This window comes from Gymnogyps californianus, chromosome 3 (genome assembly GCF_018139145.2).
Source record: "Gymnogyps californianus isolate 813 chromosome 3, ASM1813914v2, whole genome shotgun sequence".
NCBI classification, from domain to species: Eukaryota; Metazoa; Chordata; class Aves; order Accipitriformes; family Cathartidae; genus Gymnogyps; species Gymnogyps californianus.
Window position 1 is genome coordinate 11646250 of NC_059473.1, and position 26071 is coordinate 11672320.

The following is a 26071-nucleotide window of genomic DNA, read 5'->3' on the forward strand; positions in this document are numbered from 1 at the left end:
GGCCAGCACCTTGCAGGGCTGGAGCTCGTGTTTCTTTCTGGTGCTGTTGCTTTTCCCCTGTCAGGATGAAGAGTTTGATTTGTCTGTAGTCATGCAAGAGCCATTGCTGCGGCTTGCCAGTTCCCTTTGGCTTTACAACGTACTGGTAAATAGTAAATCATTTGTTGCCTAACTCTCATGTCTTGAGGCACAATCCTGTACGCTGTGCGGTTGTCCCACGCAGGGAGCAGGGCTCCGGGAGCAGTAAGCACTATTTTTCTGCTACTTCTCCTTTCAAAATTAGGTCATCGGTTTGGCTTTTCCATAAAGATGCTCTCAAAACTCCCCATTTCTTTTTTTCTCTCACACTCAGGCAAGCTTTGTTCTCTTTCATAATTCAGGCTAGCATAAGAGAGAGCATCTCCTCCAATGTCTTTGTAAATAATTTAGTTATAATGATTCAGCTCTTCCACTGAATTGTGCAAGGCTCTGTGGGGAAGTATCACGCTACCAAAGGCGACCTACCGGTGTTTAACCCAGGCCTGTGCTAGCACACCCTCTCCACCAGGAACTGGAGAGCTGGCTTTGCTGTTCCTAGGACAGTTTTTCAAAGTGCTTCTGAAATCACATTCAGATATTCCCTATCCAGGGTGGGGACGTAAGAATTTTGTTCCCTTTGTAGCAAATCTCTTGCCATCTGATGGTTTCCAGTGTCTTGGTTCTTGGATTTCAGTCACTGAGAAAAGAGACATTTTCTGCTTTGTTTTCCAAGGTATTTCTGCAGCTTTTTTGTGTTTGTTTGGGTGTTGGGGTCTTTTTTTATGGCCAATATTGAGTTTTCAGGAGCTTCCATTTCTGTATGCTTTCCTTTCCTTGTTTCTTCAGAAATTTGGATGTGTATGATCTTAGAGAAGTAGTTTTCTCTCTTGAAGTACTTGAGGGGCATGTTCATCAGAGGTAGAGTTGCTTGTCTGTCATCATTGACTCATAGAAATCTGAAGGAGAGGGCCAGCAAGCAGGCCACATGGCATGCATCTGTGTAGCTGGCACAGTGATTATTCTCTCTGCATCTGTAATTCATAGGGTAATGGAAACCAACAAAAAGTAATGAGCAAAGAGAAGCAATTCAAACTAACAAAGATGAATAGATGAAGTTGGGAAATCCTCCGATTTCATGCTGCTTTGAATGTTACTGTCTGCTTATAAAGCAAGAAGTGCTAAAAGATTGTATGATGTGAGTCCTTGCCTGAATCAGATCACGCCCAGTGACCGTTTTAATTTGTGATGTGCTAAATGAACCTTGATTCATGACGTCATTAGCAACACAGGGCTTCAGATGGCTGTTGGAAACTCTCCTATATAAACCGTTTTAAAGCGGTAGAAAGGAGTAACTGGTTGTGTTTTTATTTCCAGTATGAAGTGAAAGCTCCTGTTCCTTCAGCATGCTTCAGGAATATTTGCAAGCAAATGGCAAAGATGCATGAAGCTATATATGATCTCCTTCCTGAGGAGCAAACTCAGGTGAATGTTATTTTTTGAGATTCATGTAACACCTCCCTTGCAAATGCACATGAACTCGGTAGCAAGAGAGACTTCTGCTTTATCTAGGGGGAAAAAAATTCTTTTTTGAGTCTGTGTGAAACCCACACATTAAAGGGGTTGGCAGCAGTCACGCAGACAGCTCGGTCTGAACTGAAGTAAGTGTTTGGATGTGAAGGGGGAATGATGAGACACGCCAAAAGAACTGACTGATTCCAGCATTTTGAGCTGCATTTTAACGTCTAGAGAGGTGAATCTTCAATTCAGGAATTAGTGCTGAAATTCTACACAAATGGCAACACTTTGGGGCTTGAGTACAGCCCTTTTAGGGAATTCTTGTGTAATGCTGTTCGAACTTAGTGGCTTCCGAAGGTCCCTAAATGTATTATGCAGCCAAATGGTACCAGATGTGTTTTTTCAGTGTTTTGCTGCAATTATTGCTACTGCAGAGTTGTGAACCTAAGGACAGGATCCAGTCACTGAATACACTAAGTTGTAGTTTCTCTTTTGCACTAAATTAAGTGGTCCCTTCAAACTGTTTTTCACGCTTTCTCTTGGAAGAAAGACTTTAAGTGGTTATAGTACAGGAAAGAGATTTGTTATCTTCTAGCCTTAACACAAGTTGCTAGATGGTTCAGATAACAGGGAAGAAAAATTCATGCTCCAAGGCACGTGTCCTCTAAGTGCAACACGTAACAAATAAGTGAGGGTGTATACTGTCCCGTGTGTTGTAAATTGTGTATGGCCAGAAAGATTAGGAGGCCAAAGGACTGGCAGAAGGGAAAATCACATGAATTGCAAAAACAAAATCAAAGGTTAGTGATTTAAGGTGTTCGTAATGTATTTCCTCTCTGTAGGCAGTGATGCAAGCTTGGGGATGGTTCCTTACTCTGGTTCTGTGGTTTCTTCTAGATGTTGTTTTTACGTATTAACGCAAGCTACAAACTTCACCTGAAGAGGCAGCTGGCCCACCTCAACGTAGTCAATGACGGAGGACCTCTGAATGGGTACGTTTGGGCACTTTTTTTTTTATTTACTGCTTAATATAAGCAAGCAGGCTTTGTCTTCTCTAGGAAAGTTGTGATTGCAGAATGCAGCCACGCTCCGTGTTTTAGTATGTCCCACTTGGAGCTTTCTTACAGTAAAAGACATGAATTGTGCCTTTCCATTGTAACTAGGAATGCAGTCAGCTTGGTAATAGATTGGGAGTTGGTCATTGTCCTACTGGAAACCTGCTGTAGGTTTCCTCGGTTGTGGATTGCTTTTTCTCCTTTTGTGTGACAGCAGTAGCCACAGTTTAATTCTCAAGAATTGCCTGCTTCATGAAGCAGTTTTGAAATGTGGATGATGACTCATGGTGCTAGCAAAGTAAAAATAGGAAAAAGTGGTATTTCATCTGTGCAATGGGGAGCTTCTATACAGAAATTGTTTTTACAGCAGAACTAGATTTGAAACGGAGATTATGCTCACAGAGCTTTTCCCCTTTCCTGCCCTGCCCCAACCCTCCATCACCAGAACAGGTAGTGGTACCTCTCCTGAGAGGGTGTGGCTGGCTGTGCCTGCCGTCCCACGCCTCCCAGGAAAACATACAGCCTCTTGCAGGCTGAATCCTATTGTAAGTTGGATTGTCCCCTGAAACGGTGGGTTTTATAATCGTTCTTAATGACCTGGGGGTGTTTATTTGCAGTGTAGTAAGGGTGAAATTCAGTCGGCCTACCCACATGCAAGGAAGCGTTGTCTTAGGTTGAAGAAGCCAGAGAAGGAAGTTTATAAATGTTTCAAATATTGCTGGAATGAAGAAGAGTGGTGTTCCTGGCCAGTTTATTCTTACTTGTCCTGCTTAAGCTTATTCATCCTTGTACTCTGTGAAAGAGTTTATCTGAAATGGTTTTCTGTACTTGTGTATTCACAAGATAACGTCCAGTTGCCTTTGGTACTTACTAGGGTATTTGTAAGCCAACAAGCCAGGAGCAAGGCCGCAGCAGCCCCCGCTGAAATGAGAGCACCCAGAGTGTTTCTAGTTTCTAATTTCTAGGTTTCTAGTCCTAAACGGTGTGCTGTCTTCATCCTGCTCTTGTGTTTCTGTTTGTTGCTTGTGGTTGGATGGCCTGGATGGATCCCTTTTCGATAGGAGGGTCGGGGCAGGTGTTCCCGGTGTATTTCCCAGCACAGTCATCCCTACTGTCGGAAGGGTCTCTCAGCTGCAGCTGGAAACAGTCATGCCCCGAGTCTGTTTTGTTCGTGGCAGCAGTGAGTTACTTTAGAACAGAGCTCTGGGAGTGTGTCGTTGGGGCCGTTTCAGAAGGGAAATATCAAACGCTGGATTTCACTTGCTGCTGTTCCAGCAGTCTTCATTGACCTAGTTTTTAACTTGTTTTTCTGATCCTCATCCTATTTTAAACTGCTTGTTTCTGTAATAATAGTGAAAATCCAGGTCTGTGAATCCTGGTTAATTTTTTCCTATGAAAATACAACTTTTATGTCTATGTCTTGTTGCTTCCTAACTGGAAACACCATGATCATGTTTCTGTCATCCCCTGATATGTTTCAACAATGTATGAGGGATTTTAACTCTGTATAAACTGTTACAAACAATATTGCTGTTTGGTTGCTTTACGTTAACCTTCTAGAATGCAGAAGCTAATGTTGCAATGATTAATATTCTAAATTGCAACGGTATCGGGGGTTTAAGTCAAGATAAACCTGGGATTACAGCAAGAGAGCAAAGTTTTAGATGCCTGATTCCTGCTGAGTTCTGAACTCATCATTTGATCTCCCTTCCCTGGAACTAGTTTTACACCTACCTGTAATCACATACTGTCACTCCTCTAAAATAAACCACCTCCATAGCACTGAGTTTTGAACTGGTATTTAAAACATCTCATCCAGGCATGGTATGTGAACATGCGCTGTTGTAGTCGTGTGCCCAATTCATAAACAAGCCCCGAATACTCTGGGTGGATGTGGCAGGTTCAGGTGCTAATCTTCTTGTGTGTTTCACTGCAGACTGGTTACTTCAGATGTAGCTTTTTACACTGGAAACCTTCAAGCTCTGAAAGGCCTTAACAACTTAGACCTAAACATGGCTGAAATCTGGGAGCAGAAGAGGTGATAATCCACTGGGAGCAGTCACTTGGCTCTGACAACAGACCGACTTTCTTCTAAGCAGCGTGATGACTGTGAGGTGAATACTTAAGACCGGAGTCCAAGGACACCATTGACGGTTGGGGAAAGTAGGCTCAGAGTGAGCTGGAGGGAGTGATCTTTTCCGTGTCCTTCAGCAAGAAACAAGTGATCAGCTGTCTGTGCAATGTTTTTTCATTCTCTCTGGAAACAGACTCAGGTTTCTTTGGACCAAATCCAAAAGAACACATAGCTGTAACACAGCTGTAGTTGTCTAGAATGCTCTGTATATCTTTATATTAAAAAGATGCTTTGCATTTCTTCTAGTGCAATGAAATTCACATGGTGTCCCACCTTATTTAATGATGGTACAATATAAAAACCTTGCAGTTGGAACTCTGTAGAAAATGTTTTTCTCTATGAAACTATGCTGTTCTAAAATTTATTTTTTTACAGAACTTTATATAAATAAATGTCTTTTGATTGCTTGCATATAGGATTCAGATTTGTTAGGGAGCAGTCCTGTTTCAGGGGATTTCTCACAGCTGGGCTCTAAACTGCTGTCTGAAGATACAATTTTCTAAAGCAAACTGTCAGTTCACTGAAGCCATTACCTACAGGATAGGGTTTGTGACATGATCATCGTTAGCTTCCGGTGGAATTTGGAGGTAGTAGAAAGGCTGGCGTGGGGATGGTTTCCTGGACTAGGCATGGCCACTGACAGTAGGGTAAGGACAGGGACTGGTGCAGTACTTTGCTGATTGCTCCACCATTTTAAAGACGACCCAGAGCGGTGTGTATAAAGACAGAGGAGGACACAAAACAGGGCAGGAAGAATTTTAAAGTTTTTAGGCTGCTTATGAAAGGTTGCACCATTAAGGAAGGTGCAACTGAAATTAATTTATTTCAGAGTTTTTAATACTACCTTTTAAGACTGGATGCTGCCAGTACTAAGTAAAAGTGCCTGTGTATTTCACCTCACACCTCTTTACCTAACCATAGTCCGAGTGCCTAACCCTGTGACAATTATGTACGATGGAATGGTCTACAGTGTGTGTGCGCGCCTATGGTTTCTTCAGACAGGCATGCTTATCTGTTAGCATAACAGATGTCATTAATTGTCAGTCAAAATAAAGCTATAAAATCACAGTTGTTTTTAAAGACCAACTTCTTTAATGATACATACCAGTGTTATACTAAGCTTATAAAATAAAGTTGTCTGCATGTAAATACAAGAGAAACATTAAGAAATCAATAGTGATCAGGACAGGGATTTCAATTCCTGTACAAATTTAGAAATGACTCAAGAGAAGATAAATTAACATACATGGCTGTGACGATATGAACATGGGTGTAGTCAACATGATCCATTTATTGAAAAAAGAGGGCAGATCAAGGATTAACAGGAGATCCAGTCTTAAATGGGATGTGAAAAAGCAAACACCACATGTGGATACTGAGGCATTTTTCTCAAGTACTAGGTTCTTTGGGTGAGTTTGGAACACCAACGATTCCCACTCTCACAATACAGAAATGGAGGTATTGACAGCCTTACCCCCCAGTATCTTGACATACAATTGGGATAGGACATCCCACTTGTAGTTTGTAGGGGTTAGAGAGGGCTATAGGTTGGGAGAGTTGTGAGCAAATGAAATACAGGGTTCTTAACAGCCTGTTCAGCAGTAGTGAAACTTTTGGTTTTCAACTGTGCCTGCACTTACACTTCATAAAAAGTCACATGAGTAGCTAACCATGTTGTCCCACATATATTTGCTTCACAGCTTTATTTCTGCAGTTACAAGCAATTCAAAACTACTAAATGTCAGAGGCAAGCCTCTTTTAACTTCTTATCAAAGGAGATCTGTCCATCTTACTGCAAGACAAACAGTATTGCACTTCAAGGTTATATTAACTGAGTTACAGAATCTCTTTAAGGACTGAAGCATTACTTACGCACATCTATTGCGCTATGTGTCTGCTTAAAAAGATAAGCAAGAGAAATTAATTTTAAATTAATACTGCAGGGTACTGTGAAGATGACAAAGCATAGGCCCTCTGTGTACTTGTATTTCTAATGCTTAAAAGGTTCTTCCGTTACGAGGCTGGTTTAGCCCAGCAGTCTACAGCGTTGGCCGTGCCCTTTCCCTGACTCAGTGGTCCAGGATCCGAAGATTGCCAGATACGATTTTGTTCTCTAGTAGAGCTCCCGCTGGGATGTCAATTCTGTCGCCGTGATTTGCAATGATGATAACTGTTCCCTGGATTTACAGAAGGGAAAACAAGTGTTTAGAAACTTTATAGTAACTGTTGACTTGGAATAAGCGAGAGTAGTGTTGTCTGGAGGACCCGTTAGGTGTCAGCTGTAACGCAGCCAGATCCTGGATGCATTTAATTGTATTGTTTCTGCGTAGACTTTTTTTTCCCCACAACAAAGGTTTTAAACAAGCAATATTGGAAACACTGCAATTACCAGCATACTAGATACTGAGCAGCTTACAAGAAGAGCTGATGCCTTCTTTGAAGACACATGCTTGCTGTAAGCGCTCTTATCATGTCTGCTTGCTTGTAGGTAGAAAAATGTTACCCACATCAGTATGTCATGGCACAGCTCACCATTACAGCTGTAAGGCAAACACACAGGAAGAGCTGGGCACAGATACACGTGTGCGAGCGTGCCGTCTGATAATCGCCTAAGCCGGTTCAAGCGCTGGTTGCTGCAGCCCCACCTTGCACCGATCTGTGTCAGCAGCTAAACTGCCCTAGACTGTTACAGGACCATGACAATGTTCTGCTCGGATTGGCCAGATCCTAAGGAAGAATTTGAGAGAGAAACTAATTTGCTCAGCTCCAACGTTTACTAACAAATCAAGAACCCCAAACTGATGAGAAGGTGATGAGAAGGGGTTTGTAGACAAACCTCAGCTCTCCCTGGGACTATACAGGAAGCACTAGGAGTGCTTCCATGGACTGTGCGTAAAGGCACTGACTTCGGCAGGATCAATTACCAAGGAGCAGAGATCAGTCACGTTTATTGCAGGAGCATCCCAGTTACACACTCACCTTTAATGAAACATTCTTCCCAAATGTAACATCACCTGACACCGTGAGATGATCCAGCTCCAGCATGTCTGGAATACTTTCAAACCTCCGCAGGTAATCTTGAACCTTTTGGAGAGAGGACAGAATAGAGACAGTTTTAAATCCATCTGTGGATTAAGACAAGTGTGGGAGCTTCTTGAAAACTCCTTTCAGGGACCTTTCTAGAATCTACATCTGACTTAACGTAAGAGTTGCTACTTTGAAAGCAACGTCGTATTGTCATTTCTGTTAGCGAAAACTATGAGAAACAGTACGGGCAGTATCCCACCAAAGTTGGGCAAGCTCTAGAGAACGCACAACCCAATTCACCTTCCGTTTCCTCAGCTGATGGGGTAAAGGAGCACCCAACAGCAGTATGACACTATGCATACATGTTAAGAAGTACTTTGTATTCTAACAGCCTAACAGTTCTTTACAAAGAGCAAAAGGGAATGCCCAGATGGGCACAGGTAGATAAAGCAAACCTCACTTTTAATTTATTTATTGCAATAGACTGTATTTTTATTCAAAGAGATAAAAACAAAGTATAATTATAGGAGTTTACCTTTGTGAAAGAACTTCCCAGTTTGACAAGAGGCACTGTTGGAAATTCACGCTTCTCGCTCATTGTTAGAGATCCAGCATTAAGGCTATACAAATTAGACATCACAAGCAAGAGATCTGACGTGGTCTTAACAGGCAGAAAACGACTACGAGGTACGTTTATCCCCAGAGAGTTCTCAAAACTCTTAATAGCAGCACCAACTGCAGTCTCCAACTGGATAACATTCAAGCCTCCATCCAGAGTCTGGAAGAGAAAACTCGGGTAAACACAACCAGCAGGTAACGGCACTTAGAACTAGAGACGAGCGTAAGTCAGAGCTCTGCGGTTACCGACAGACTGGCTCCTTTTTGAAGGCAGCAGTCCCTGTTTAGTTACGTAGAAACAAACAGTTCTTTCGAGTCCGTTTCCTCTAAAATCTCCCTAGCTGATTACCTTTGGGTTAACAATGATCTCCATGTCAATGGCGTTTTTCTCTTGCAGCCTTTTAATCGCAGACAGAGCAATCCACAAATTGTTGGTATTGAATATTTTGAATTTTGACACGGACTTGAATTCATCCACGTGTGCTTTTGGGACCTGAGCTATCTCCACCAGCCTCAGCTTGTTTTCGTATTGCGTAAGCGTGCCACCCTGCAAGGGTCAAAGAAGAAGTTTTAAGTCCTGTTCATGAGATGCCAGAGAAACCCTCCCCTTGCCCCAAACAGATGCACTGTTTTGTTGGCATTTGAAGTTGAACCTCCGTGAAAACATGTTGCTTGTGTTCAGCTACCAGGTTACTAATTATAGAGTATGTTTAAAGTACAGTCAGAACTGTCGAACGATCATGTTTCAGCACTCCAAGACAGTTAATTCTTTTAATGAAAGTTGTTGAGAATCTTTTGCAAGTGCTGCTGTTGTCGAAAAAATCACCTTCAGCAGTACTCTGCTAGATTGCAGAGCAAAATCTAAATTAAATCTAATAGTTCTGTATTTGTGGCACTTACTGGAGAAACAAGTGGTACTTCAGTAACCTGAACTGTATTCCTACAGTGCATTTCTGTGGTTTTATAGGACTAAGTCGGAGCTTTCTTAATATCTAATGAATACAGAGAAAATCACGTTTCCTCCCCACCCTCACATTTAAAAGAACAGAGGCAAAGTCAAGTTACAGGACAAATTAGTGCATGCTAGCAGTATTTGATACGTGCCATAAACATCTGACACGTTGTTAAACCTGGACTTTGTACAAAGTCAAGCGGTTTGGGCAGGAGCAGGCTGGCAGCCATGCCGAGCTGGGTTGTGCAATGCACACCTTGACAGCTGGGTAAGTAGCTTAGGCAGTTTTCAGTCAGCAGAGATACAACTGCTGTATCCCACCCCTCAGAGCTCTACTTTTACCATCCTCAAACTTCTCCCCTGCGTTAAGTGACACTTTGGAGAAGGTATGGAGGTTGTGACCTGCACCCTGCAGGTCTGAAAACTTGTGTTTTCAGTAATCAGTCAAGTCCAGGCTGTCCTTGTCTGCTGTTGCCCAGAACCTAGATCCAATTTGTTCCACGAATTAGAACTTCATAAACATGCTGATTTTGTGCATCTCAAATTAGATCACAGCTGATGTGTTAAATGGTGCCTAAAATAGCTATAAGACGATTCAACGTATGTCTGAATTCATGCATACAGAAGAGACAAGAGGCTGAGATTTTCACCAACATGCCAGGCATTCAGACAGACTTGCACAGCTATCTCCCTTTACCTTCACATCCGCCCTGGTTTTGTTTGTGACTTCCATGACAAATTCACAGCGTTTTCCATTGGGTGGGTTCATAAGATGATTAAGAATGTAAAGGTCCACAGTGGCACCCAAGTTATCTATATTGGATACAAAAATATACTCCTTCCCCTCTCCGATAAGGTTATCCAGCAGACCAGAGTTATAGAAACTGGCGTAGATATCTCCATGGCCTGGGGGATACCAGCACTCCGTATTCTCTCCTGAGTAAGACACATCCTTGGCTATTGGCAGCAGAGTTTCCTTGTTAATTCTAGGATACCTGGGAAGACAATGGGTGTTGTAAAGTTCTCACCAATGATGTCGGACTAGCATAAAGACAAAATACAATAGTAAAGGTGCAACTACATGGGCTTTTTCATATAGCTTTTGAAGGTATGCTTTCTAGATTAGCGTAAGTACTCTGAATTGAGAGACCCCTCCAAATACTGAGCTGTCACTGAGAAGCTAGAGAATGCAATCTCTCATTCAAGGATTTAAAGCCACAGTTCTCAGACCATGCTGTAAAAAAGCTTTCCTCTGACACACAGGTTCAGAGCATGCCAAGTACACCTCTGACATCATCAGCCACTTTAGATAAGAGTTTGTTCTTGATAAGGAAGCCATGTTCTGTCTCCCTCCAGAGCCCAGGTACCCTAAAAGCAAATTCAGGAATCAAGTGGCCAGCATCCAGTACACCATTATTCATACATCTCTTAGAAACTGTGTCCCCCACGCACTCCTCTCCCTAATTTTAATACATTGCCTTTGACTCTGCTTAACACCCTGATGTTTCAGTCTTTCAGAGAGGCCCAAAATAGAGACTGAACATGGGTACACACTATTGCTGCCTCAGCATCTGAAACTAAAAACCCACACCATTTGGAATATGGATAAATGCGAGCTAGTTTTTCCTTCCACCCCAAGTGGAGTAGTTTTCTGATACCTGCTTTGATTAAAAGTATATATCTTCACACGGCTGTGACTGTATTTCTGCAAGATTTTCTTTGTGTCATCGTCGGTGTTGAAGGAATTCATGAGAACAAGAGGAACATCGGTGTTGTACGATTTGTTTAAATGCTGAGATGGGAAAGAAATGGTAAATTCAGCATGTATTATTAGCTTTAACTCCTGACACCTAAGATTTTGAGAGAAAGAAATTAGATAGAACAGCCTGGAAATAATAAATGCATGACATGAGAGACGCGCTTATGCTGACAGAAAGGATAATAAATCAGGTAAAGGAAAACAAATCCTTGTAAGTAGTAAAGATAAGGCCCACATTAATTAATGCATAATTAATCTTTGTTTTTAAATCTGCATCAAGATTTAAAATTTGAAAAGCATGACACCATAAAATGATTATTTTAAATTTTAGGCTACTGTTGATTATAAAAGGCATGTTTTCCCTCAAATTATTAAAAGTCTGTCAGGGTGAAGTTTGAAAACCTCTGCACAGTTAGCACTTTTGAGCCTTCTTGGCAGGCTAGGAGATGGACAATAGTATCAAGAGTACATAAAGAATGAAATGTCACCATGTTAATTATTTGGGAATCTACATATATTTCAGCTCTATTTGGGAGCTGAAATACACAAGAGCATTTCCATGTGCACAGCACAGCAAAGGCAAAAATCAGAAAACATGACAGCGTTCCACCAAAAATAGTGTGCAGGAAAAAAAGATACTTCGGTGAGTTTTAAGCTTTGTGCATCAGATCGCCCTCATCTGCTGGGGAGTGTTTGGGATCATTACCCTCTGGTGGAGTCGGAGACTTCCACAATGACCCTTTTAAGAAAGCACCCGCAACACCAAAGGATTAGGACTGCATTAGTTGGATATAAATTTAAGTCTGCTATAGAACTGTCTAACATACATGGGAGAGTCACGCCAAACAAACACCACACTGAGGCAAAAATTGTTGGAACTCCAGAAACTATGGAACAGGCACACCCAATTTCCTACTCTAATGACCATCTTAATTATCTGCCGTAAGAGGAATATTCTGCATTAAAAACATAAGCTGAAATGTCTTCTCTCCACACCAGCAGCTGTTATTTTCTTTTACTTTTCTTTTTCCAGAGGAAAACCCCAGCAATCACTTCCAGTATGAGAGTTTTAATTCGACAAGGAACTTGGAGCTGCTGTGAAGAGCTTTGTTCTAATGCACATAAAAAAAGCTTTTAAAGCTAAACTTAAACTTGCACCTGGAGGAGTCGGAAACAAGCCCAGGAGTTAGCCGTGCCAGGCCAGCTCTACAATTCGATTGCTTGTGTTTCAGGGGACAATCACCACTGTCCAGGTTGGTGTGCACAGGCTGAATTACACTTGTGCTAACATGTGTGGAGTGGACAGAGTTCAATCGCCGATTGCTCCGTCCCTTTCATGCCTGTTCTTTCCAAAGCAATTCACTTCACCACCAGCACTGGGACCAGACCTCATTGCCCTCTCCTCTTCCTTTTGGCAAGCCTCCACTGTGATCTCTCTTAAAGAGTCATACAGGAGAAGCTCAGTGTGTCTTGCTTCCTCCAACGTAGAAAGAAAAGCCCATCAAAAGTTACCTCAATCTGCTGAACTGTCAGATCCAAGAAGGTGTTCTCATTCCGCACCCCGATAAGACTTTTTGGGCCTTTACAACCCATGCTTGTGCCCAAGCCGCCATTTAGTTTCACAACCACCAGCTTGTTCAAGACAGAAGCAATGTTATCGGGCAGTCCTCTGGCCTTTATCTTCTCATAGGGCTGGATCTGTAAAAACAAACAAAAAAACCCCAGCAGTCAGATATTTGGAAGGAAATTGCTTTCTCCTAAAAACCTTCAAAGCTTAAAATTTGGCAATAATACCCACATTTATTTATATGATTTATGAGACTAAAGAACATTTGCAAAATGAGTCTACAATAATCTGATTTGTTACAATACAAATAACCCAATTTGTTACTACAATAACCTCTTTTCTTGAGAAGTCCTACAGACTTTGTGACACCAGTCACAATCAGCTTCATCCAGATGAAAAGACGGCTCTGCTCTTCCAGGTAGGGGGAACTGACTCGATGGTGAAGAGGGGCAAGGAAGAAGTCAGGCCAGTTATGCCACTTACCACAACCCTCCTCTTGTCCTGCAGAAGGAGAGGGGGTCTCCTTGTGAGCCACCTAACTCACCTCCCCAGTAAGACGACCCCCTTCAGTCAGGCCACAGTTTAAGAACACAGGCCCTGCATGCGGGACATAAAACTTTTCTTCCCTGAGCAGCTTAAACTCGCAGCAGACTTTTTTTGATACTTTGCTCTGAGGTTGTCAGAGGCAACATTCTTGGCCAAAGGTTGGTTCTTTGATTCAGTCTAAACCGATTTTTATTCCAACTACTAGTCCAACACAATAATTCGTCTCTCCCAATAGCATGCTACAAAGTGGAAGTTCCTAGTTCTTATCCTGCTATTTTCAGGATGCGTTCATCCAGCTCACATTAAACCTTGCAGAAAGTCTTCTACCTTGCTGACAGCTATATCCTACAGGTTTAAAAACAGAGTATGGGCTACATTTGGGACTAGCGATGGAGAGCAAAATCAGGCTTATAATGACAGTATGCCTTGCATTAGGCATTGCTTGTCCCCTAATCCAAAGCATCTAAGTCAAAGAAACAAAGGTAACAATGCAATGATAGTATTGTGCCAAAACTGTTAGAGCAAAATCAATACAATTATCCTTTAGCCTGCCCTTCGAGAGATTTTCTTTTGAAGAAAAGCCTTAGTGTTTGTGCTGTGTGTATTCTAGCGACAAGAAAAAGATTTTAGTTCTGATAAGGGGTGTGTAAGATCCACAGCTGATTTCCAAAAACAAATACATACAGGGTAATTTTCAGAACTATGTTTGCTTTGGGCAAGTCAGGCTGGGGTTCAAATGGAAATTCACATTGCACTGGAACAAGAGTCTCATTTCTTACTCAGACACGCGGGGGTAGAGAGGAGAGTTTGCGCAATCCCAGCATTCCGGTACGCCACAGGCAGCAGATTAGAGCAGATGCCTCCCATTAGGGAAATTCTGCCTTACACAGGATCTGGAAAGCTTATGGTATATATTTAAAGATAAGATCACTCCACGTGGAGTTATCATGGCTCAGGCAGCAAGCAGTAATACAATCACTGCCATTTCACAAAGGACAGACACAGGAACATCTTTCCAAAGTTCCCAGTGCTTTTCAGGAACAGAAGTGTGCAAAAAGCAGAATCTTGCTGTGTTTTGTCAACAACAGAGATTGTGCTCAGGTTGGGTAGACACCTTGAAAAACAACTGTTCTTCTCACTAACAAAGATATGATAAGCACTGATTTTAATGTACTGAAGGTATATCAGAAAGCTTAATGAGCGATTCACTACCAGCAGGATCTACAGAGATTTACACTCAGAGATTTACTACTTCCCCATCCACTCTAAGGTTAATACCACTCTGTATTAGATTGCAAATGGATTTAAAACATTTAGGTTTGAGCTTTAGCTGGGTGGGATGCAAGTCACACCCACAATGTTCAGACGCTGTCTGAACAGCCAAAAAAATTATTTCAACTTCCAAGTCTCACTACGTTCTTCTTGCATCACTCACAATATAGCTCTCCAAAAAGAAGAAAGTCTGCCACTCAGTTTGGGGCCAGACTGCCTCAAAATCATTTGCTTTTGCTAAAGTGCCAACTACCTTTTCATGCCTTCACTATCATGCCTGAAACTAGCTTATGCAGAAAGCTCAGACTAAAATCCTGATGAAGTTAACAGTTCCATCCAGACCCTCCAGCAAGGACTTAGTTCATTGGATGTTGCATCAGCTACAACACAAAATTTATAACTCAGCGTCACTAAATATTTCAGTTTCTTCTGGCACAGGCATTGGCAATGACAACTTGGCAATGAAGCCCTGGATCTTGAAGGGTCTTTAATTCAGAGAATAACAAATGTCAAGAACTCAATTTCAAGCAGGATCGTTGCAGCATCAGGACTGCTGGATGCCAGTGCTACCATCTAGCAGTTCCAGTCATGTGTAGGCACTAATATGCAGAACTACCTCATCACCTATGAGCGTACACACAAGCATAAGAAGTGCTCCACAGTAATAAAAATCAATTCTTGCTTTAAGGGTTTGGAACAGTGGACTTGACAAGTAAGTGCTGATGGGGAAATACTTCAGGAACAAAAATGGGCAGGAATGACATGGCTAACAGATGCATGACTACAGTGTTACTCATTTGAGACATGTCTCAAAACTGTGGTTTGGGATTGTTCTAAGATGACATACCTAGCTGCTTTTGGTTTTGCAGACAATGTCACAAAAATGATTTTTCAGAACAGTTTCCATGAGGCAACGTTGGGAGTTTGACTAACGGATTTCAGAAGAATACTCCCACTGCAAGGAAGCTTGCAAGAGTTTGTCAGAGACAGACAAAATGAGCATCAGTGCTGTCATCGTGGGTAGACTGGAAAGGAATACACCCATATTAGTCAATACGTACTTACAGAACAACAAGGAAATATTTACTCAGCACCAAGGGACAGTTTTAGAAATAGCACCAAGTGAACCCTTAAAACCTGTTTCCAGAGTTGAAGATTAGGAAGAGGTTTTGCTTTTGAGTAAGAGCATGACATTCTTTCTTGTCCTTCATGATATAGTTCATTGAGATGACAACCTGAGCTGCAGACAAGAATCTGAACGCTGGGGGAAAAAAAAGCCTCTAATAGACAAGCTCCTTTCACACTCACATTGCGTCGGATGCTGTCTTTACATCCTAGATGAGGTTTTGCATTGCTGTTCTGAGGTTAACCTGATCGCTGCAGTTCTCTCAGAGGCCTCCCAGCAGGACTTTGCTATTGCTTCCAATTTAAACAAACAGATCACTGCAATCTACATCAACAGGATTAAATTACACTTGCCACATCCATGTTCTTTACCTCCTCTCCTTGTTAACCGACACTCTGACTGAATATACGTTCTTCTCTGAAGACTGTAACAGTAATGGGTCCCAACTATGCTAGCTATCACTGTAAGCCTTTGGACATATGGAAGCAAAGCATCTGGAAGGAAAAAACAAGTCAGAGGTTTACCAATATAGTGTGAAATGGGTCCAATCTTCTGTTGTCATCGTCTGGAGCTTACAAGTTGCTTGCCTATCGGTATTAGTTGTTACACTGAAAACATGGAGGTCAGGGATGAAATCTCCCATTGCAGAGAAAAATGGAGGAATATTACAGGACAATCATTTCTGTTTCAATTTACTGACAGGAGCCTTTACTTGTCAGTAGATGCTTCAGGAAAGAACCGAAAGCTACATTCAAAGAACAAGTACAACGGATAACACATAGGATGACCCATGGAAGTCTGATCAGAAATTCTGCTCCTGCATAGCACAGTCCCATGGCATTGGGGCAAAAGCCTGAAACACCTTTCCAACCTAATCTGAAAGTCAGAAGTAGCTTACATAAAATAGAAAATTAAAAGACAAAGCCTATAAATGCAATAAACTATTCACGAACTTTTTTAAGCTGTTAAAAATAAAAAAACCAAACCAACAACCCCACACTTTGGCACATTTTTGGGTGCTTTTATTTTTTTTTTATAGATATACACACATGTGTATGTCTGTATGTGTATATGCACACACACACACATATATACCTAAACAGATACTTTGAGCTCTACTAGGTATCAGCTGAAGATCACATTTTCCAGAATTCTCAGTGCTTTGGACTGATCAAGCAGCAAACCAATTCTCCAAAACAATCACAGGGAAATAAATTCACACTGGGCAGAGTAAGTCATTGCTTTCTAGGCCATGATACTTGTAGTGCAAGATTCTCAAAGGCAGCCGAGCACCCCACCACCACCTCATAAAACAAGGTCATCCATACGGGCAATTATAAATCACTTGCAAGATTACCAACCAACTTTCCAAACGAGTCTTGTGTGTACCAACCTCTGTGCTGTTCTAACAAGACCAGGAGGAGAGTACGCTGTGAGGTTTTGTAGCTAGGAAAAGAAAATTCAACTGGAACTGAACAGAAGCACTCAGAGAAAATCTGCATATATTCACAGATGGATACTTGTCCCAGAGAACTCAGTACTGCAGTCTTTATTCTGAAGCCCTTCTAAAATTATCACTCTTTACCCCTTCTAAAAGCTCATACTGTTCTTACCTATACTAGCTAGACTAATAATTCTGGAATTCTGGTCTTTAAGAAATCAACTTTTATCTAATAATTCCACAAGTCATACCCCTCAGGAAAGAATAATCTGGGAGAAGTTACACTGCAGGTCACCTGAAAAGGGTTTCACGTAAGACACATTTCACTTTCCACGGTATGTCCCCTACATGACTGACATATTAAAAAGGAGGTGGAGGCAGGGTAAATACAAGCAGGGTTTGAGGAAGGAGATGGAACTCTCATGGTCAGCGAAAAAAAGAAAAGAAAAAATACTCAAGAAACTTAAGTTCGCTCTCAATTTTTGAGAGTGCTCAACCCACCTCCTGTCAGAGCAGGATGTCTAAGTATAATCCAAGCAATCCTAAAGAAAGAGATATTTATTATGAAGTGAAGAAGGCATGGAAAGAAGTTTGTTTGCAGGTATTTTTCCCTAGCTTTCTTCTGTGACATTTACCAAGTATGATTATTTGATTAGGAGTTTGTGCTAGGAAGCAAAATTTCATTTGAGATGATGCATGCATCTCACCTGACCCAAACTGACCTGATTTTGCAAGACTCTTACCGTTCTCTCTCCCTTGTCAAAAGGTGCTACATAGCTAAGGGACATATTTGAGAACGAGCCAGTACAGGCCATAAGGAAGGAGAGAGATACTCTTTCTAATCCTGCCCTCCTTTCAGCCCTCTGTCACCTTAAGTTAGACCTCTGTCTAAGTTCTTTTTTAAACAGCTTGCCTTGCCTGGGAATCTCCCATCAGTCTGTTTCAGGGTCTTATCATAACCCTCCTGTTTGACATTTGCTCCCAATGTCCTACCCAGTAATTTTCAGTCCTTTACAGAACTTGAAAGTTTTTTCCACTGAAGGTGTGCAAAACTTTGAAAATAGACAATAGCTTTCCCTCTCCACAAAGCTGCTCATTCACTCACATCAAATTGCTGTAATTGAATCCCAGGTCTTATCTTTACACAGGGAACAGTTTATTCCTTTCATTGTTGCAACTACCTTTTTACATATTTAAAAGACTTACCACTCCCCAGAGTCTCACCCCCTCTCGACTAAAAGCAACCCCCTTTTCTTCAGCCTTCCTTGTAAGTCATGTTATCTAGAACTCAAATTTCTCACCTTGGCCTCTATTGAAGGTGGATTTTTCTCCCCAAAGCAACACTTCATTCAGTGTTACAGTACAGAAGAGAGAGACATCACATGTTTTTGAAGTTAAAAGAAAACACTCAACCTTGGAAAAACCCTAGACTTGCTCTAAAACAGCATCATTCTTCAACGCTTTAGAGAGCAGCACTGCATCTGTTCTGGAAGTAACTGGACAGCCTGCCTTTCAGTTGGAAACAGAGCCTCAATTGAATCACCACAGAGAGGCTAAGAGAAATCACAAATGTGTGAGGACACAGAAGTCCCGCAATATGCCAAGATCACTACACTGGGAAAAGCAAGAATTCGTAGCACAACTACACCGTTAGTTACGCAAGAGTCAAAAGACAGCCTAGGGCCACAGATGAATCAATAAAATGAGGTTAGGTTTAATACGAAGTATTTATTTCAGTACTAAACAGGGCTGAAAAAAATATTTAGTGCTTTTTCAGCAGCAGTTCAAGTGGCAGGTTATCAGTTATAACAACATAGATGACACTAGAAAATTACACTCAAAAAACCCCACAGTCAACTACTTGTTTCAGATTCCTCGCTTTTACTGAGCTGCTGTAGATTACAGAAGTTGCTAAATGAGCTATATAACCCAGCCCACTTGCCATATGTCCCTTTCAAATTACTTAGTAGAATGGATTGCTGGAAACAGTCTCATCTGAGACATGCAACCTTCTTTCACGGGCAGGAGGGAAATGGGAACAACAAGGGTCCTACCTACTTCCCCTCTAACACAAGTTACCATTTACTCCAGAGAAGGTACCAAATGGTAAGATGGCATCTGGCCCATTTTGTTCCCCTGCTCAAAGAACAGCTAACAAAATAACACGAAAGAACTTGACACATATGTTAAGCAGGACCTGATGTTCAGGAACACATACAACATACCTCAATAAATAATTATTTTTCAGTTAGAATCCAACGTGTTGTCCTACGTGATTTCACAGAACCATGGCAGATATATCCACTCTATGGGCGACTACATCATTTGCTACAAGTAGCAATTATCAGTTTTATGCTCCTTACAGACTGTCACTTCATCGCAACTTACAGAATCTTCTGGAGGTCTCTGAATCTTCCCCCAGTCTACAGATGGTCCCTTTTCTTGTAGGAATCTATGAAATAGCTTCTTAAATCCTTCCAGGTCCTTTTTAGTGTGCTACAAAGAAGAAATGCATTAGTTAATTCTGGTATTTAATGCATACCTATTCAATCATGGAAGCATTTCTACAAACTTGATGTACAATCTATTCACAAGTGTAATTTTATCAGCACTGAAGTAGACACGCTAAAAGTTAAGTAAAATTCTAAAAGGTACCAAAAGCTCGTTTCCACTAAAACTCAAGGTACAAAACCAACTTGGATACCTAAAAGACAAGTCTTTAGTCAAAATCATAACCATTAGAATTTGGCCCAATCTTTAGGATAACAGTTTTACCCTCCCTTTCTGTAATCCACTAAAGATTACATAGAACCTTTAATAACTAAAGAAGATTAAACACTTAATAACTCTGTCACCTGGTTTATATGGAACTGAAAGTCTCCTACTAACATTGTATCCAGGCTACTCTTCCACACAGGATCAGAGCACGTCCTAAAAATAAGGATCGTGGTATTCTGTGATTTGTCTCCCTGTATAATATTTGCCTCAATTTCCTGCATCTAATTTCTCATGCTCTGAGTTGCGTCCATATCATGCTCCTTACCTCTAGCTCATTTGAAGGTGCGGTCGCAAGTATCTTATCAAGTTCTACTTTCATTGAATACTCCAGCTCTTGTCGAATGACTTCCTGAAACTGTGAAGTGCCAGCTTGAGACATTGCTTTGCTGAAATCTTAAATAAAAATAAAAACACAGGTTAAAGGAAAAAGAGGAAAACTAGCTTATTTAGACTATAAATAGCCTTCAATTTTCTTTTAAAAATTAATAAACTCATATAATCTAGTCTCATTTTATTACTGTGCTAGCACTCCAGCAATCTGAAGGTTTTGTTCTTAGTAACTCGGGGAACAGACCTTAAATTGGTGCCACAGAACAACCAACCTTCTCTCAAAACTCAAAAAAGTCTCAAAAGACCAATGATCCATCACAAGAAGTGTCCAAAAATCCCCAGCAGTACACTTTTTTGCTAGAGAGCCAAAGAATTCACATCCTACTGCATCAACATACTTTAGCAAGTAAAAATGTGAAAAAGCTTTTCACTAAAAAAATCCTTTTACGTAGAACATTGTGATCAAGGATATCCTTCTGTTCACACAAGCAAATAAAAACATATGCTTTAATTATTTATACAGTGCGCTTTCACAAGATCCTCAGTTTGTTCCAGTAAATATTCCCTTACTTTATCGTGTGAGTATTTTCACACTACAGCATGCATTTCAGTTACTAAGCAACCTAGAAAATTAGTCTGTCTATCACTTCAGCATTTGTTTTGCTTTTGAAAGTGATAAGCTCCATAAATGTGAAAAACAGTAAATACACAAATGTTCTCTAAAGTCCACATCGCAGAAAGAAACAGGAGAGAACATGACTTTATTTTCCAACAGAAAGCATTTGAAGCGAGTGCATTCTCAAAAGACATTCTGAGTATGTTCTCTAAAGACCTCAGTTAATTTAATTTCTGACAAATCCCTTGAGTAATCACTTCTCTGTAACACAGAGAGTGATGTATTGCCAAATATAGCTGGATTTTAGAAACACCCTGAATACTAGTGCAAAAAGGGACAAGAGGAAACTTTGCAAGCGAACAGAGCGATACCGCCAGAAAATGTTGTTAGAAGAGAAACCTGCATTTAAAGTTTACTTATTTAGAACATGCATTAAACAGCTATTCTATTGAGAATGTCTAAGAAAGCCAGAGGCAGTTCATTTTAATACAATTTTGATTTTATGTTATTTTTTTAAGCAAAGTATTCCACAGCCTCAGACTCAGTGACAGTATCTAATCCTTGCTTTGAAGCCCACAGAAGCCATTTTCCTGACTGCACTGTTTTGCAGGTAGGGGAGGGGAAAAAAAAAAAAAAAAAAAAAAAAGACAGACAGACAAGTGCTGCAGTGCACATACTGTGTGTGGTGCAACACAGGGGAAACGCCAGCTCAAGATGAACAGTACAATGAACACTAGGTTCTTTTTTTAATCAAATTCTTCATTCAGTAGTAAAAACAAGTAATAGTTGAAAGCCCGTTAGGCGTATCTTTCCAGGTCAAATATGTAAAAACAAGGACAGCTCTTCATTAGGAAGCACCTTCTCCTACAGAAAAACGAGGAGGTCTATACCAGTTTAATACTTTCATACCGAACTGCTACAAGTACTGTCTTTTCATTCACACATTTTGGGTTGATGCGTATTGAAACACTGTTTAAACTTCCACAGAAACAACTGCTAGGAGATACTTTCAGATGTTTGTAATCCTCCCTGCAACACGTTGTAATGCATGACTTCTGTTACAGCAACAGTGGCCATTTCTCACAGTTCATCAGCCTGTAAAACATCTAAACTTCCCAATATGATGCAACGCATCTCAGAAGAAACTCTGCAAATATCAAGTATTCAACAGAGACTGTCATCCATGCTGTTAAACACATTGAGGTGAGTAAAGCAGAGCCAGCTCGCAACTTTCCCAGGCTGCCATGTAAGTAGGAAAATCTTGTTCGCTCATATTAGCCAAAAGACTTGTATCTACCAGACAAAAGCATTTAGAGATTAAGTAATATCACAAACAAATCAAAAGAAAAAGGCATCATAAAAGTAAATGCGTGATAATGTCCTAGTTTGTTTGGGTTTTTTTTTTATAACACTATAAATTCTCCACAACTTAATGAACAAATGCTAAATGCATTTGGTCACCAACATCCTTGCAGAGAAGCAAAGCAAACCTGTTGCTTTTTCCAAACGCCAAGTGTCAAGCACGCAGACCAGTCAGCTAGATGGGACGTTTCTTACCGAAACCCAGACCGCCAAAGCTACCAGTGCTGTTGGCTGCACCCTTCATTGGCAACAGAGAACATTTAGGCTTTACAGTGACCATTTAACAACTACTGCAACCACTCGGTCTCATCCAGATTCAACATGCCAGGTCATGGTTGCTTGGGGAGAGCATTATTAGTGTTATTAGTACTATTATTATTATTATTTGGGGGAAAGAGAGGAAGGACGTGGCTGGAGTCCATAAAAACATGTGTTTGCCTGGTGCAGGAAAAGTATCTGTTCTGCATACGTAAGAATTTGAATACTGTAACTAAGCAGCCAAGAGAAATAGCAACTCAAAGCTTTTCTGCTTTTAACATGCCATTGCAAGGCAGAGGCTTTTAAGCGTTTATCTTAGGAGATGTCCACCAGGATTTGGACTGGATGGGGATCTGTGGAACTCTCTAAAAGCTCCCCAAAGCAAGACCACAACAGCAGCATCGGTGCATCCACTCTAAACAAACGAACTCAGTATTAGTTATTCCTGTGTTGCTGCCCCTCAGAGTTTTTGGGAAGAAGCTGGTGTTTATGCACCTCAGCCTACCACTAGCAGAAAGACAACTGCAGTCCTTTAACATGAGCTACTGTTAAATTTAACAGCTTGGATGAAGGTTGATTTCTCTTTTCACCCTAGCAGCAACAAGGAAGTAGAAAGGCCAGTGCAACTGCATATCTGAAAGCAGTTATTTCCTACAGGCAAGTAAAATTTCCTAAGGCTATAATGAAAAGCAGTTATTGTGCCTCTAAAAATCAGATGGGAGGCAGGGGTGTTGGACAATTGCAGGAAGAGATTTCCAAGGGTACGTGTGGCCATAAACTCTCAAATTATTTTTAAAAAGAAATGCCTCTTCCAAGCTATTTCACAACCAATGCCTCAGATTTCAGCCTAAGCCCACTTTTATGGGACCAGTGTTCTTGAACACTCATCTGAAGGAAGAAAAGGGTGGGATAAGGTAGCGGAAGACTCTTGGGGGACCAGCCCACGCAGGAAATTAGCACAGAACAGAAGAGCATGACTAAATAGTTGAGGCTTCAGAAAACACTGAGCTTTGCAAAAATGACCACCCGAGATATCTTATTTTAATGTCTTCAGTAGAAAGTGCTTCCTCAAGTAGTAGAGAAAGGACAGCTCTTTAATCAAGTTCACAGTGGTGTCTGACGCGTGGAAAGTTTCACTCAAACCCTCCTGCCCCCACCGGTATTTCTAGCACGCTTTTGTGCTCTGCTCTCACTGCTAACCTGCCCCCTGCCCTCACAGCATGAGCTACAGCGTACGGCATAGTATCTGCAGGTTTATGACACATAACTTTATAATTGACATATGAAAAAACACAATCTGATAAATCAGACCAAGCTAATAAAAAGGAGGTCTTCGTACACTATCAGACACAAAATAAGGGACAGTTGTCCTCAGGAAAACTGCACAAGAACAGAAGAGCGGTGACCCCTTACTTAGGGGTTTGCACGTATTTCCTTTCTGCTGTCCTTCCTCTTATTCTACATTAAAAGCAGAGAATGCCTTAAGATTGATTAGTTTTGTTCATTAATTCACTCAGTAAAGAACTTCACTGCCTTGGTACTCAGTATACAAGGACCCAGCACAGGAGGGAGTTGTGGGACAAGTCCAGCAAGAAGTCCCCTCTCTCATGAAAAAATTGGGAATCTTTTGGGCTGAGGGTTATGAATCGTAATTACTTTTGCAATCCAAGTAAGTATACAGAAAGACCTACAGCAGAAAATTATTTAGGTCTCCTTGGAGCCAGACTACTTGCATAAAAATCAAGAAGGGCAGCCAGTAAGTTAAAACACGCAGCTGAACTTTAAATGCTCTATTCTTGAACTCCGTACTGAGGGTACAGAGCGAATGCCTTAACTTCCACCAACTCCACTGAAAGTTCAAGGCAATTTTTATCCCTGATGAGGATAAAATAAAATCTCTTTAAATACCCACACTATAATGCGCAATGCTAAGAAATATTACTTCGTTGGATTTTTAGAACTGAACATACCCACTCAGCCTTTACGAACATTCTTCTTTTCCTACTACTAGAGACAAAACTTGTCAACATAGGTTGGACTGAAGCATACATGAAGTGAAACCTATACGCTTGCTCTCTCCTTAACAGACGAGCATGTTAGCCTGAGCTAACTCAGAAGTTTGCAATGTAGGAAGCCGTTCTTCCCAGCTGAGCGCACCAAGAGTTTAGGTGTTACGGTCAGACACAGCTGGATTTCTCAGTCTAGCAGCTGATCTTCATGCTAAAAATATCACTTGACATTGGCAACATGTTTTAGTACTCTTCGCCTGATAAAAGAGTACTTAAACAGCGGATACTTTTTTTTTTAAAAAGCTTTTAGGGCTGTCAAATCTTTGGCAATACTTTAAAAACTGGTTATGATCTTTACATAGGTTTCTCCAGCTTTCAGTTTCATAAATAATATCACTTGCCTGCAAGATGGCTACCTCCAGCAGTAGGCTGAGATAAGCCAATTTCATTTAAAAAGAACAATTCGGAATGTATTTTACAGCAATAAGAAGCTTATCTTGATAACTTTCAGAGCAGCTAGTTGAGCAACGTGGCTGTAACACTTCCCCCCTTCAGCTCGCTGCATTTTGCCCAGGTGCCACAGGACATTTGCAGACAGTCGATGCATTTATACAGCAAGTGTGGTACAGTCCTCGACATCCACTGGGTGAGCGACAGCGATTTCCCAAAGCCTGCGAAGGCCCTTGGTTGCCTGCAACGTCCAAGTTCGTATAGCAAAAGACCTACTCGTGATCTTTCTACAGGCAACATTACATTTGTTGACAGGCCTGCGTGGATTTATATTAAGGAAACCTACAGGCATGGATTTCATTACAAAATGCACACACGCACCATTAGGAACATCGGAAAGGAGGGAAAGAAAACTGCCACAGCAATGCACCAAAGTCATTTTTCTTCCCAAAATGACCTCTTGTGGGCTGGTTCCCTGTTTCGCAATAAAGGAATCTGAAACTCAGACCACGTACACATATGCTCACGCATGCAGAGAGTAAAGGAGAGCACCGGAGCCTATCGGGATCTAAAAATGCCAAAATATACTCAAGCCTCCGGAAAAAAGTGAAGACGTTCAACCTCATCGCTCTTCCTCCCTCAACTTTAACCGACTGCTTAGTGGAGAGGGGAGATTTGTGCTTGCAAGATCCCCCTGTATGCTCCAGATCCTGCCTGCGCATCAGCCGCGGACAGAAGCCCTGCCACTACAACCGCCCGGTTTCACTGCACGCCTGTACCGCCCGAGAGAGCCACGCATCCACCGAGGTAAGCGAACCGAGCCGAGCAGAACCGGCGGAGGCCCCGCTGCCAAATAACGAATAACGCTTCGAGGAAGCCCTCGCACATCACAACTCGGCTGCCGATGGGGCTGCTACACCTACTGCTGCCTGCGCTCTACCGGGCTGCTGGAAAGGCAGGAAAGAAAAAAAATAGCAGAGATCTATGTATACACGGCTGAGGAGTCAAGGAAAAAAAATAATTACAAAGCACGTCAGCTTACCTTTCGCAAAAGACGACATTTTCGCTCTTTAATAAAATAAATACTTTGCTCTTATAAATACAGACTGAATTGTTTGGGGTTTTTTTTTACCCCGAGGCTGGGGAGGGAAAGGCCGGCAGGGCAGGCTGCCTGCCCGCGCCCCTGCGGAGGCTGGGCGCCGGCGGCCGAGCAGCTGCGCGGCGGCGGGGAAGCGGGA

The 26071-nt window shown here is 41.5% G+C and overlaps 2 protein-coding genes across 4 annotated transcripts in view; one reads left to right on the forward strand and one right to left on the reverse strand.

The window, feature by feature from the left end:
- VPS54 (VPS54 subunit of GARP complex) overlaps window positions 1-5133 on the forward strand; it is a 53154-nt gene extending 48021 nt beyond the window's left edge. For all 3 annotated transcript variants that reach the window (XM_050894980.1, XM_050894982.1, XM_050894981.1), the window contains 3 exons: window positions 1393-1500; window positions 2431-2525; window positions 4525-5133. In XM_050894980.1, the coding sequence (XP_050750937.1) occupies window positions 1393-1500; window positions 2431-2525; window positions 4525-4630 (309 nt within the window). In that variant the 3' untranslated portion in view covers window positions 4631-5133. The remainder of the gene's footprint in view (window positions 1-1392; window positions 1501-2430; window positions 2526-4524) is intronic.
- A 658-nt stretch (window positions 5134-5791) lies between these two features.
- On the reverse strand, window positions 5792-26071 carry UGP2 (UDP-glucose pyrophosphorylase 2). The gene is made up of 10 exons (XM_050894983.1): window positions 25876-26071; window positions 20074-20201; window positions 19419-19526; window positions 12591-12776; window positions 10978-11111; window positions 10017-10314; window positions 8717-8914; window positions 8285-8527; window positions 7702-7806; window positions 5792-6899 (listed from the first exon to the last, which is right to left on the reverse strand). Exons 1-10 carry the CDS (start codon window positions 25892-25894, stop codon window positions 6792-6794), a joined length of 1527 nt encoding a protein of 508 aa, XP_050750940.1. The 5' UTR covers window positions 25895-26071; the 3' UTR covers window positions 5792-6791.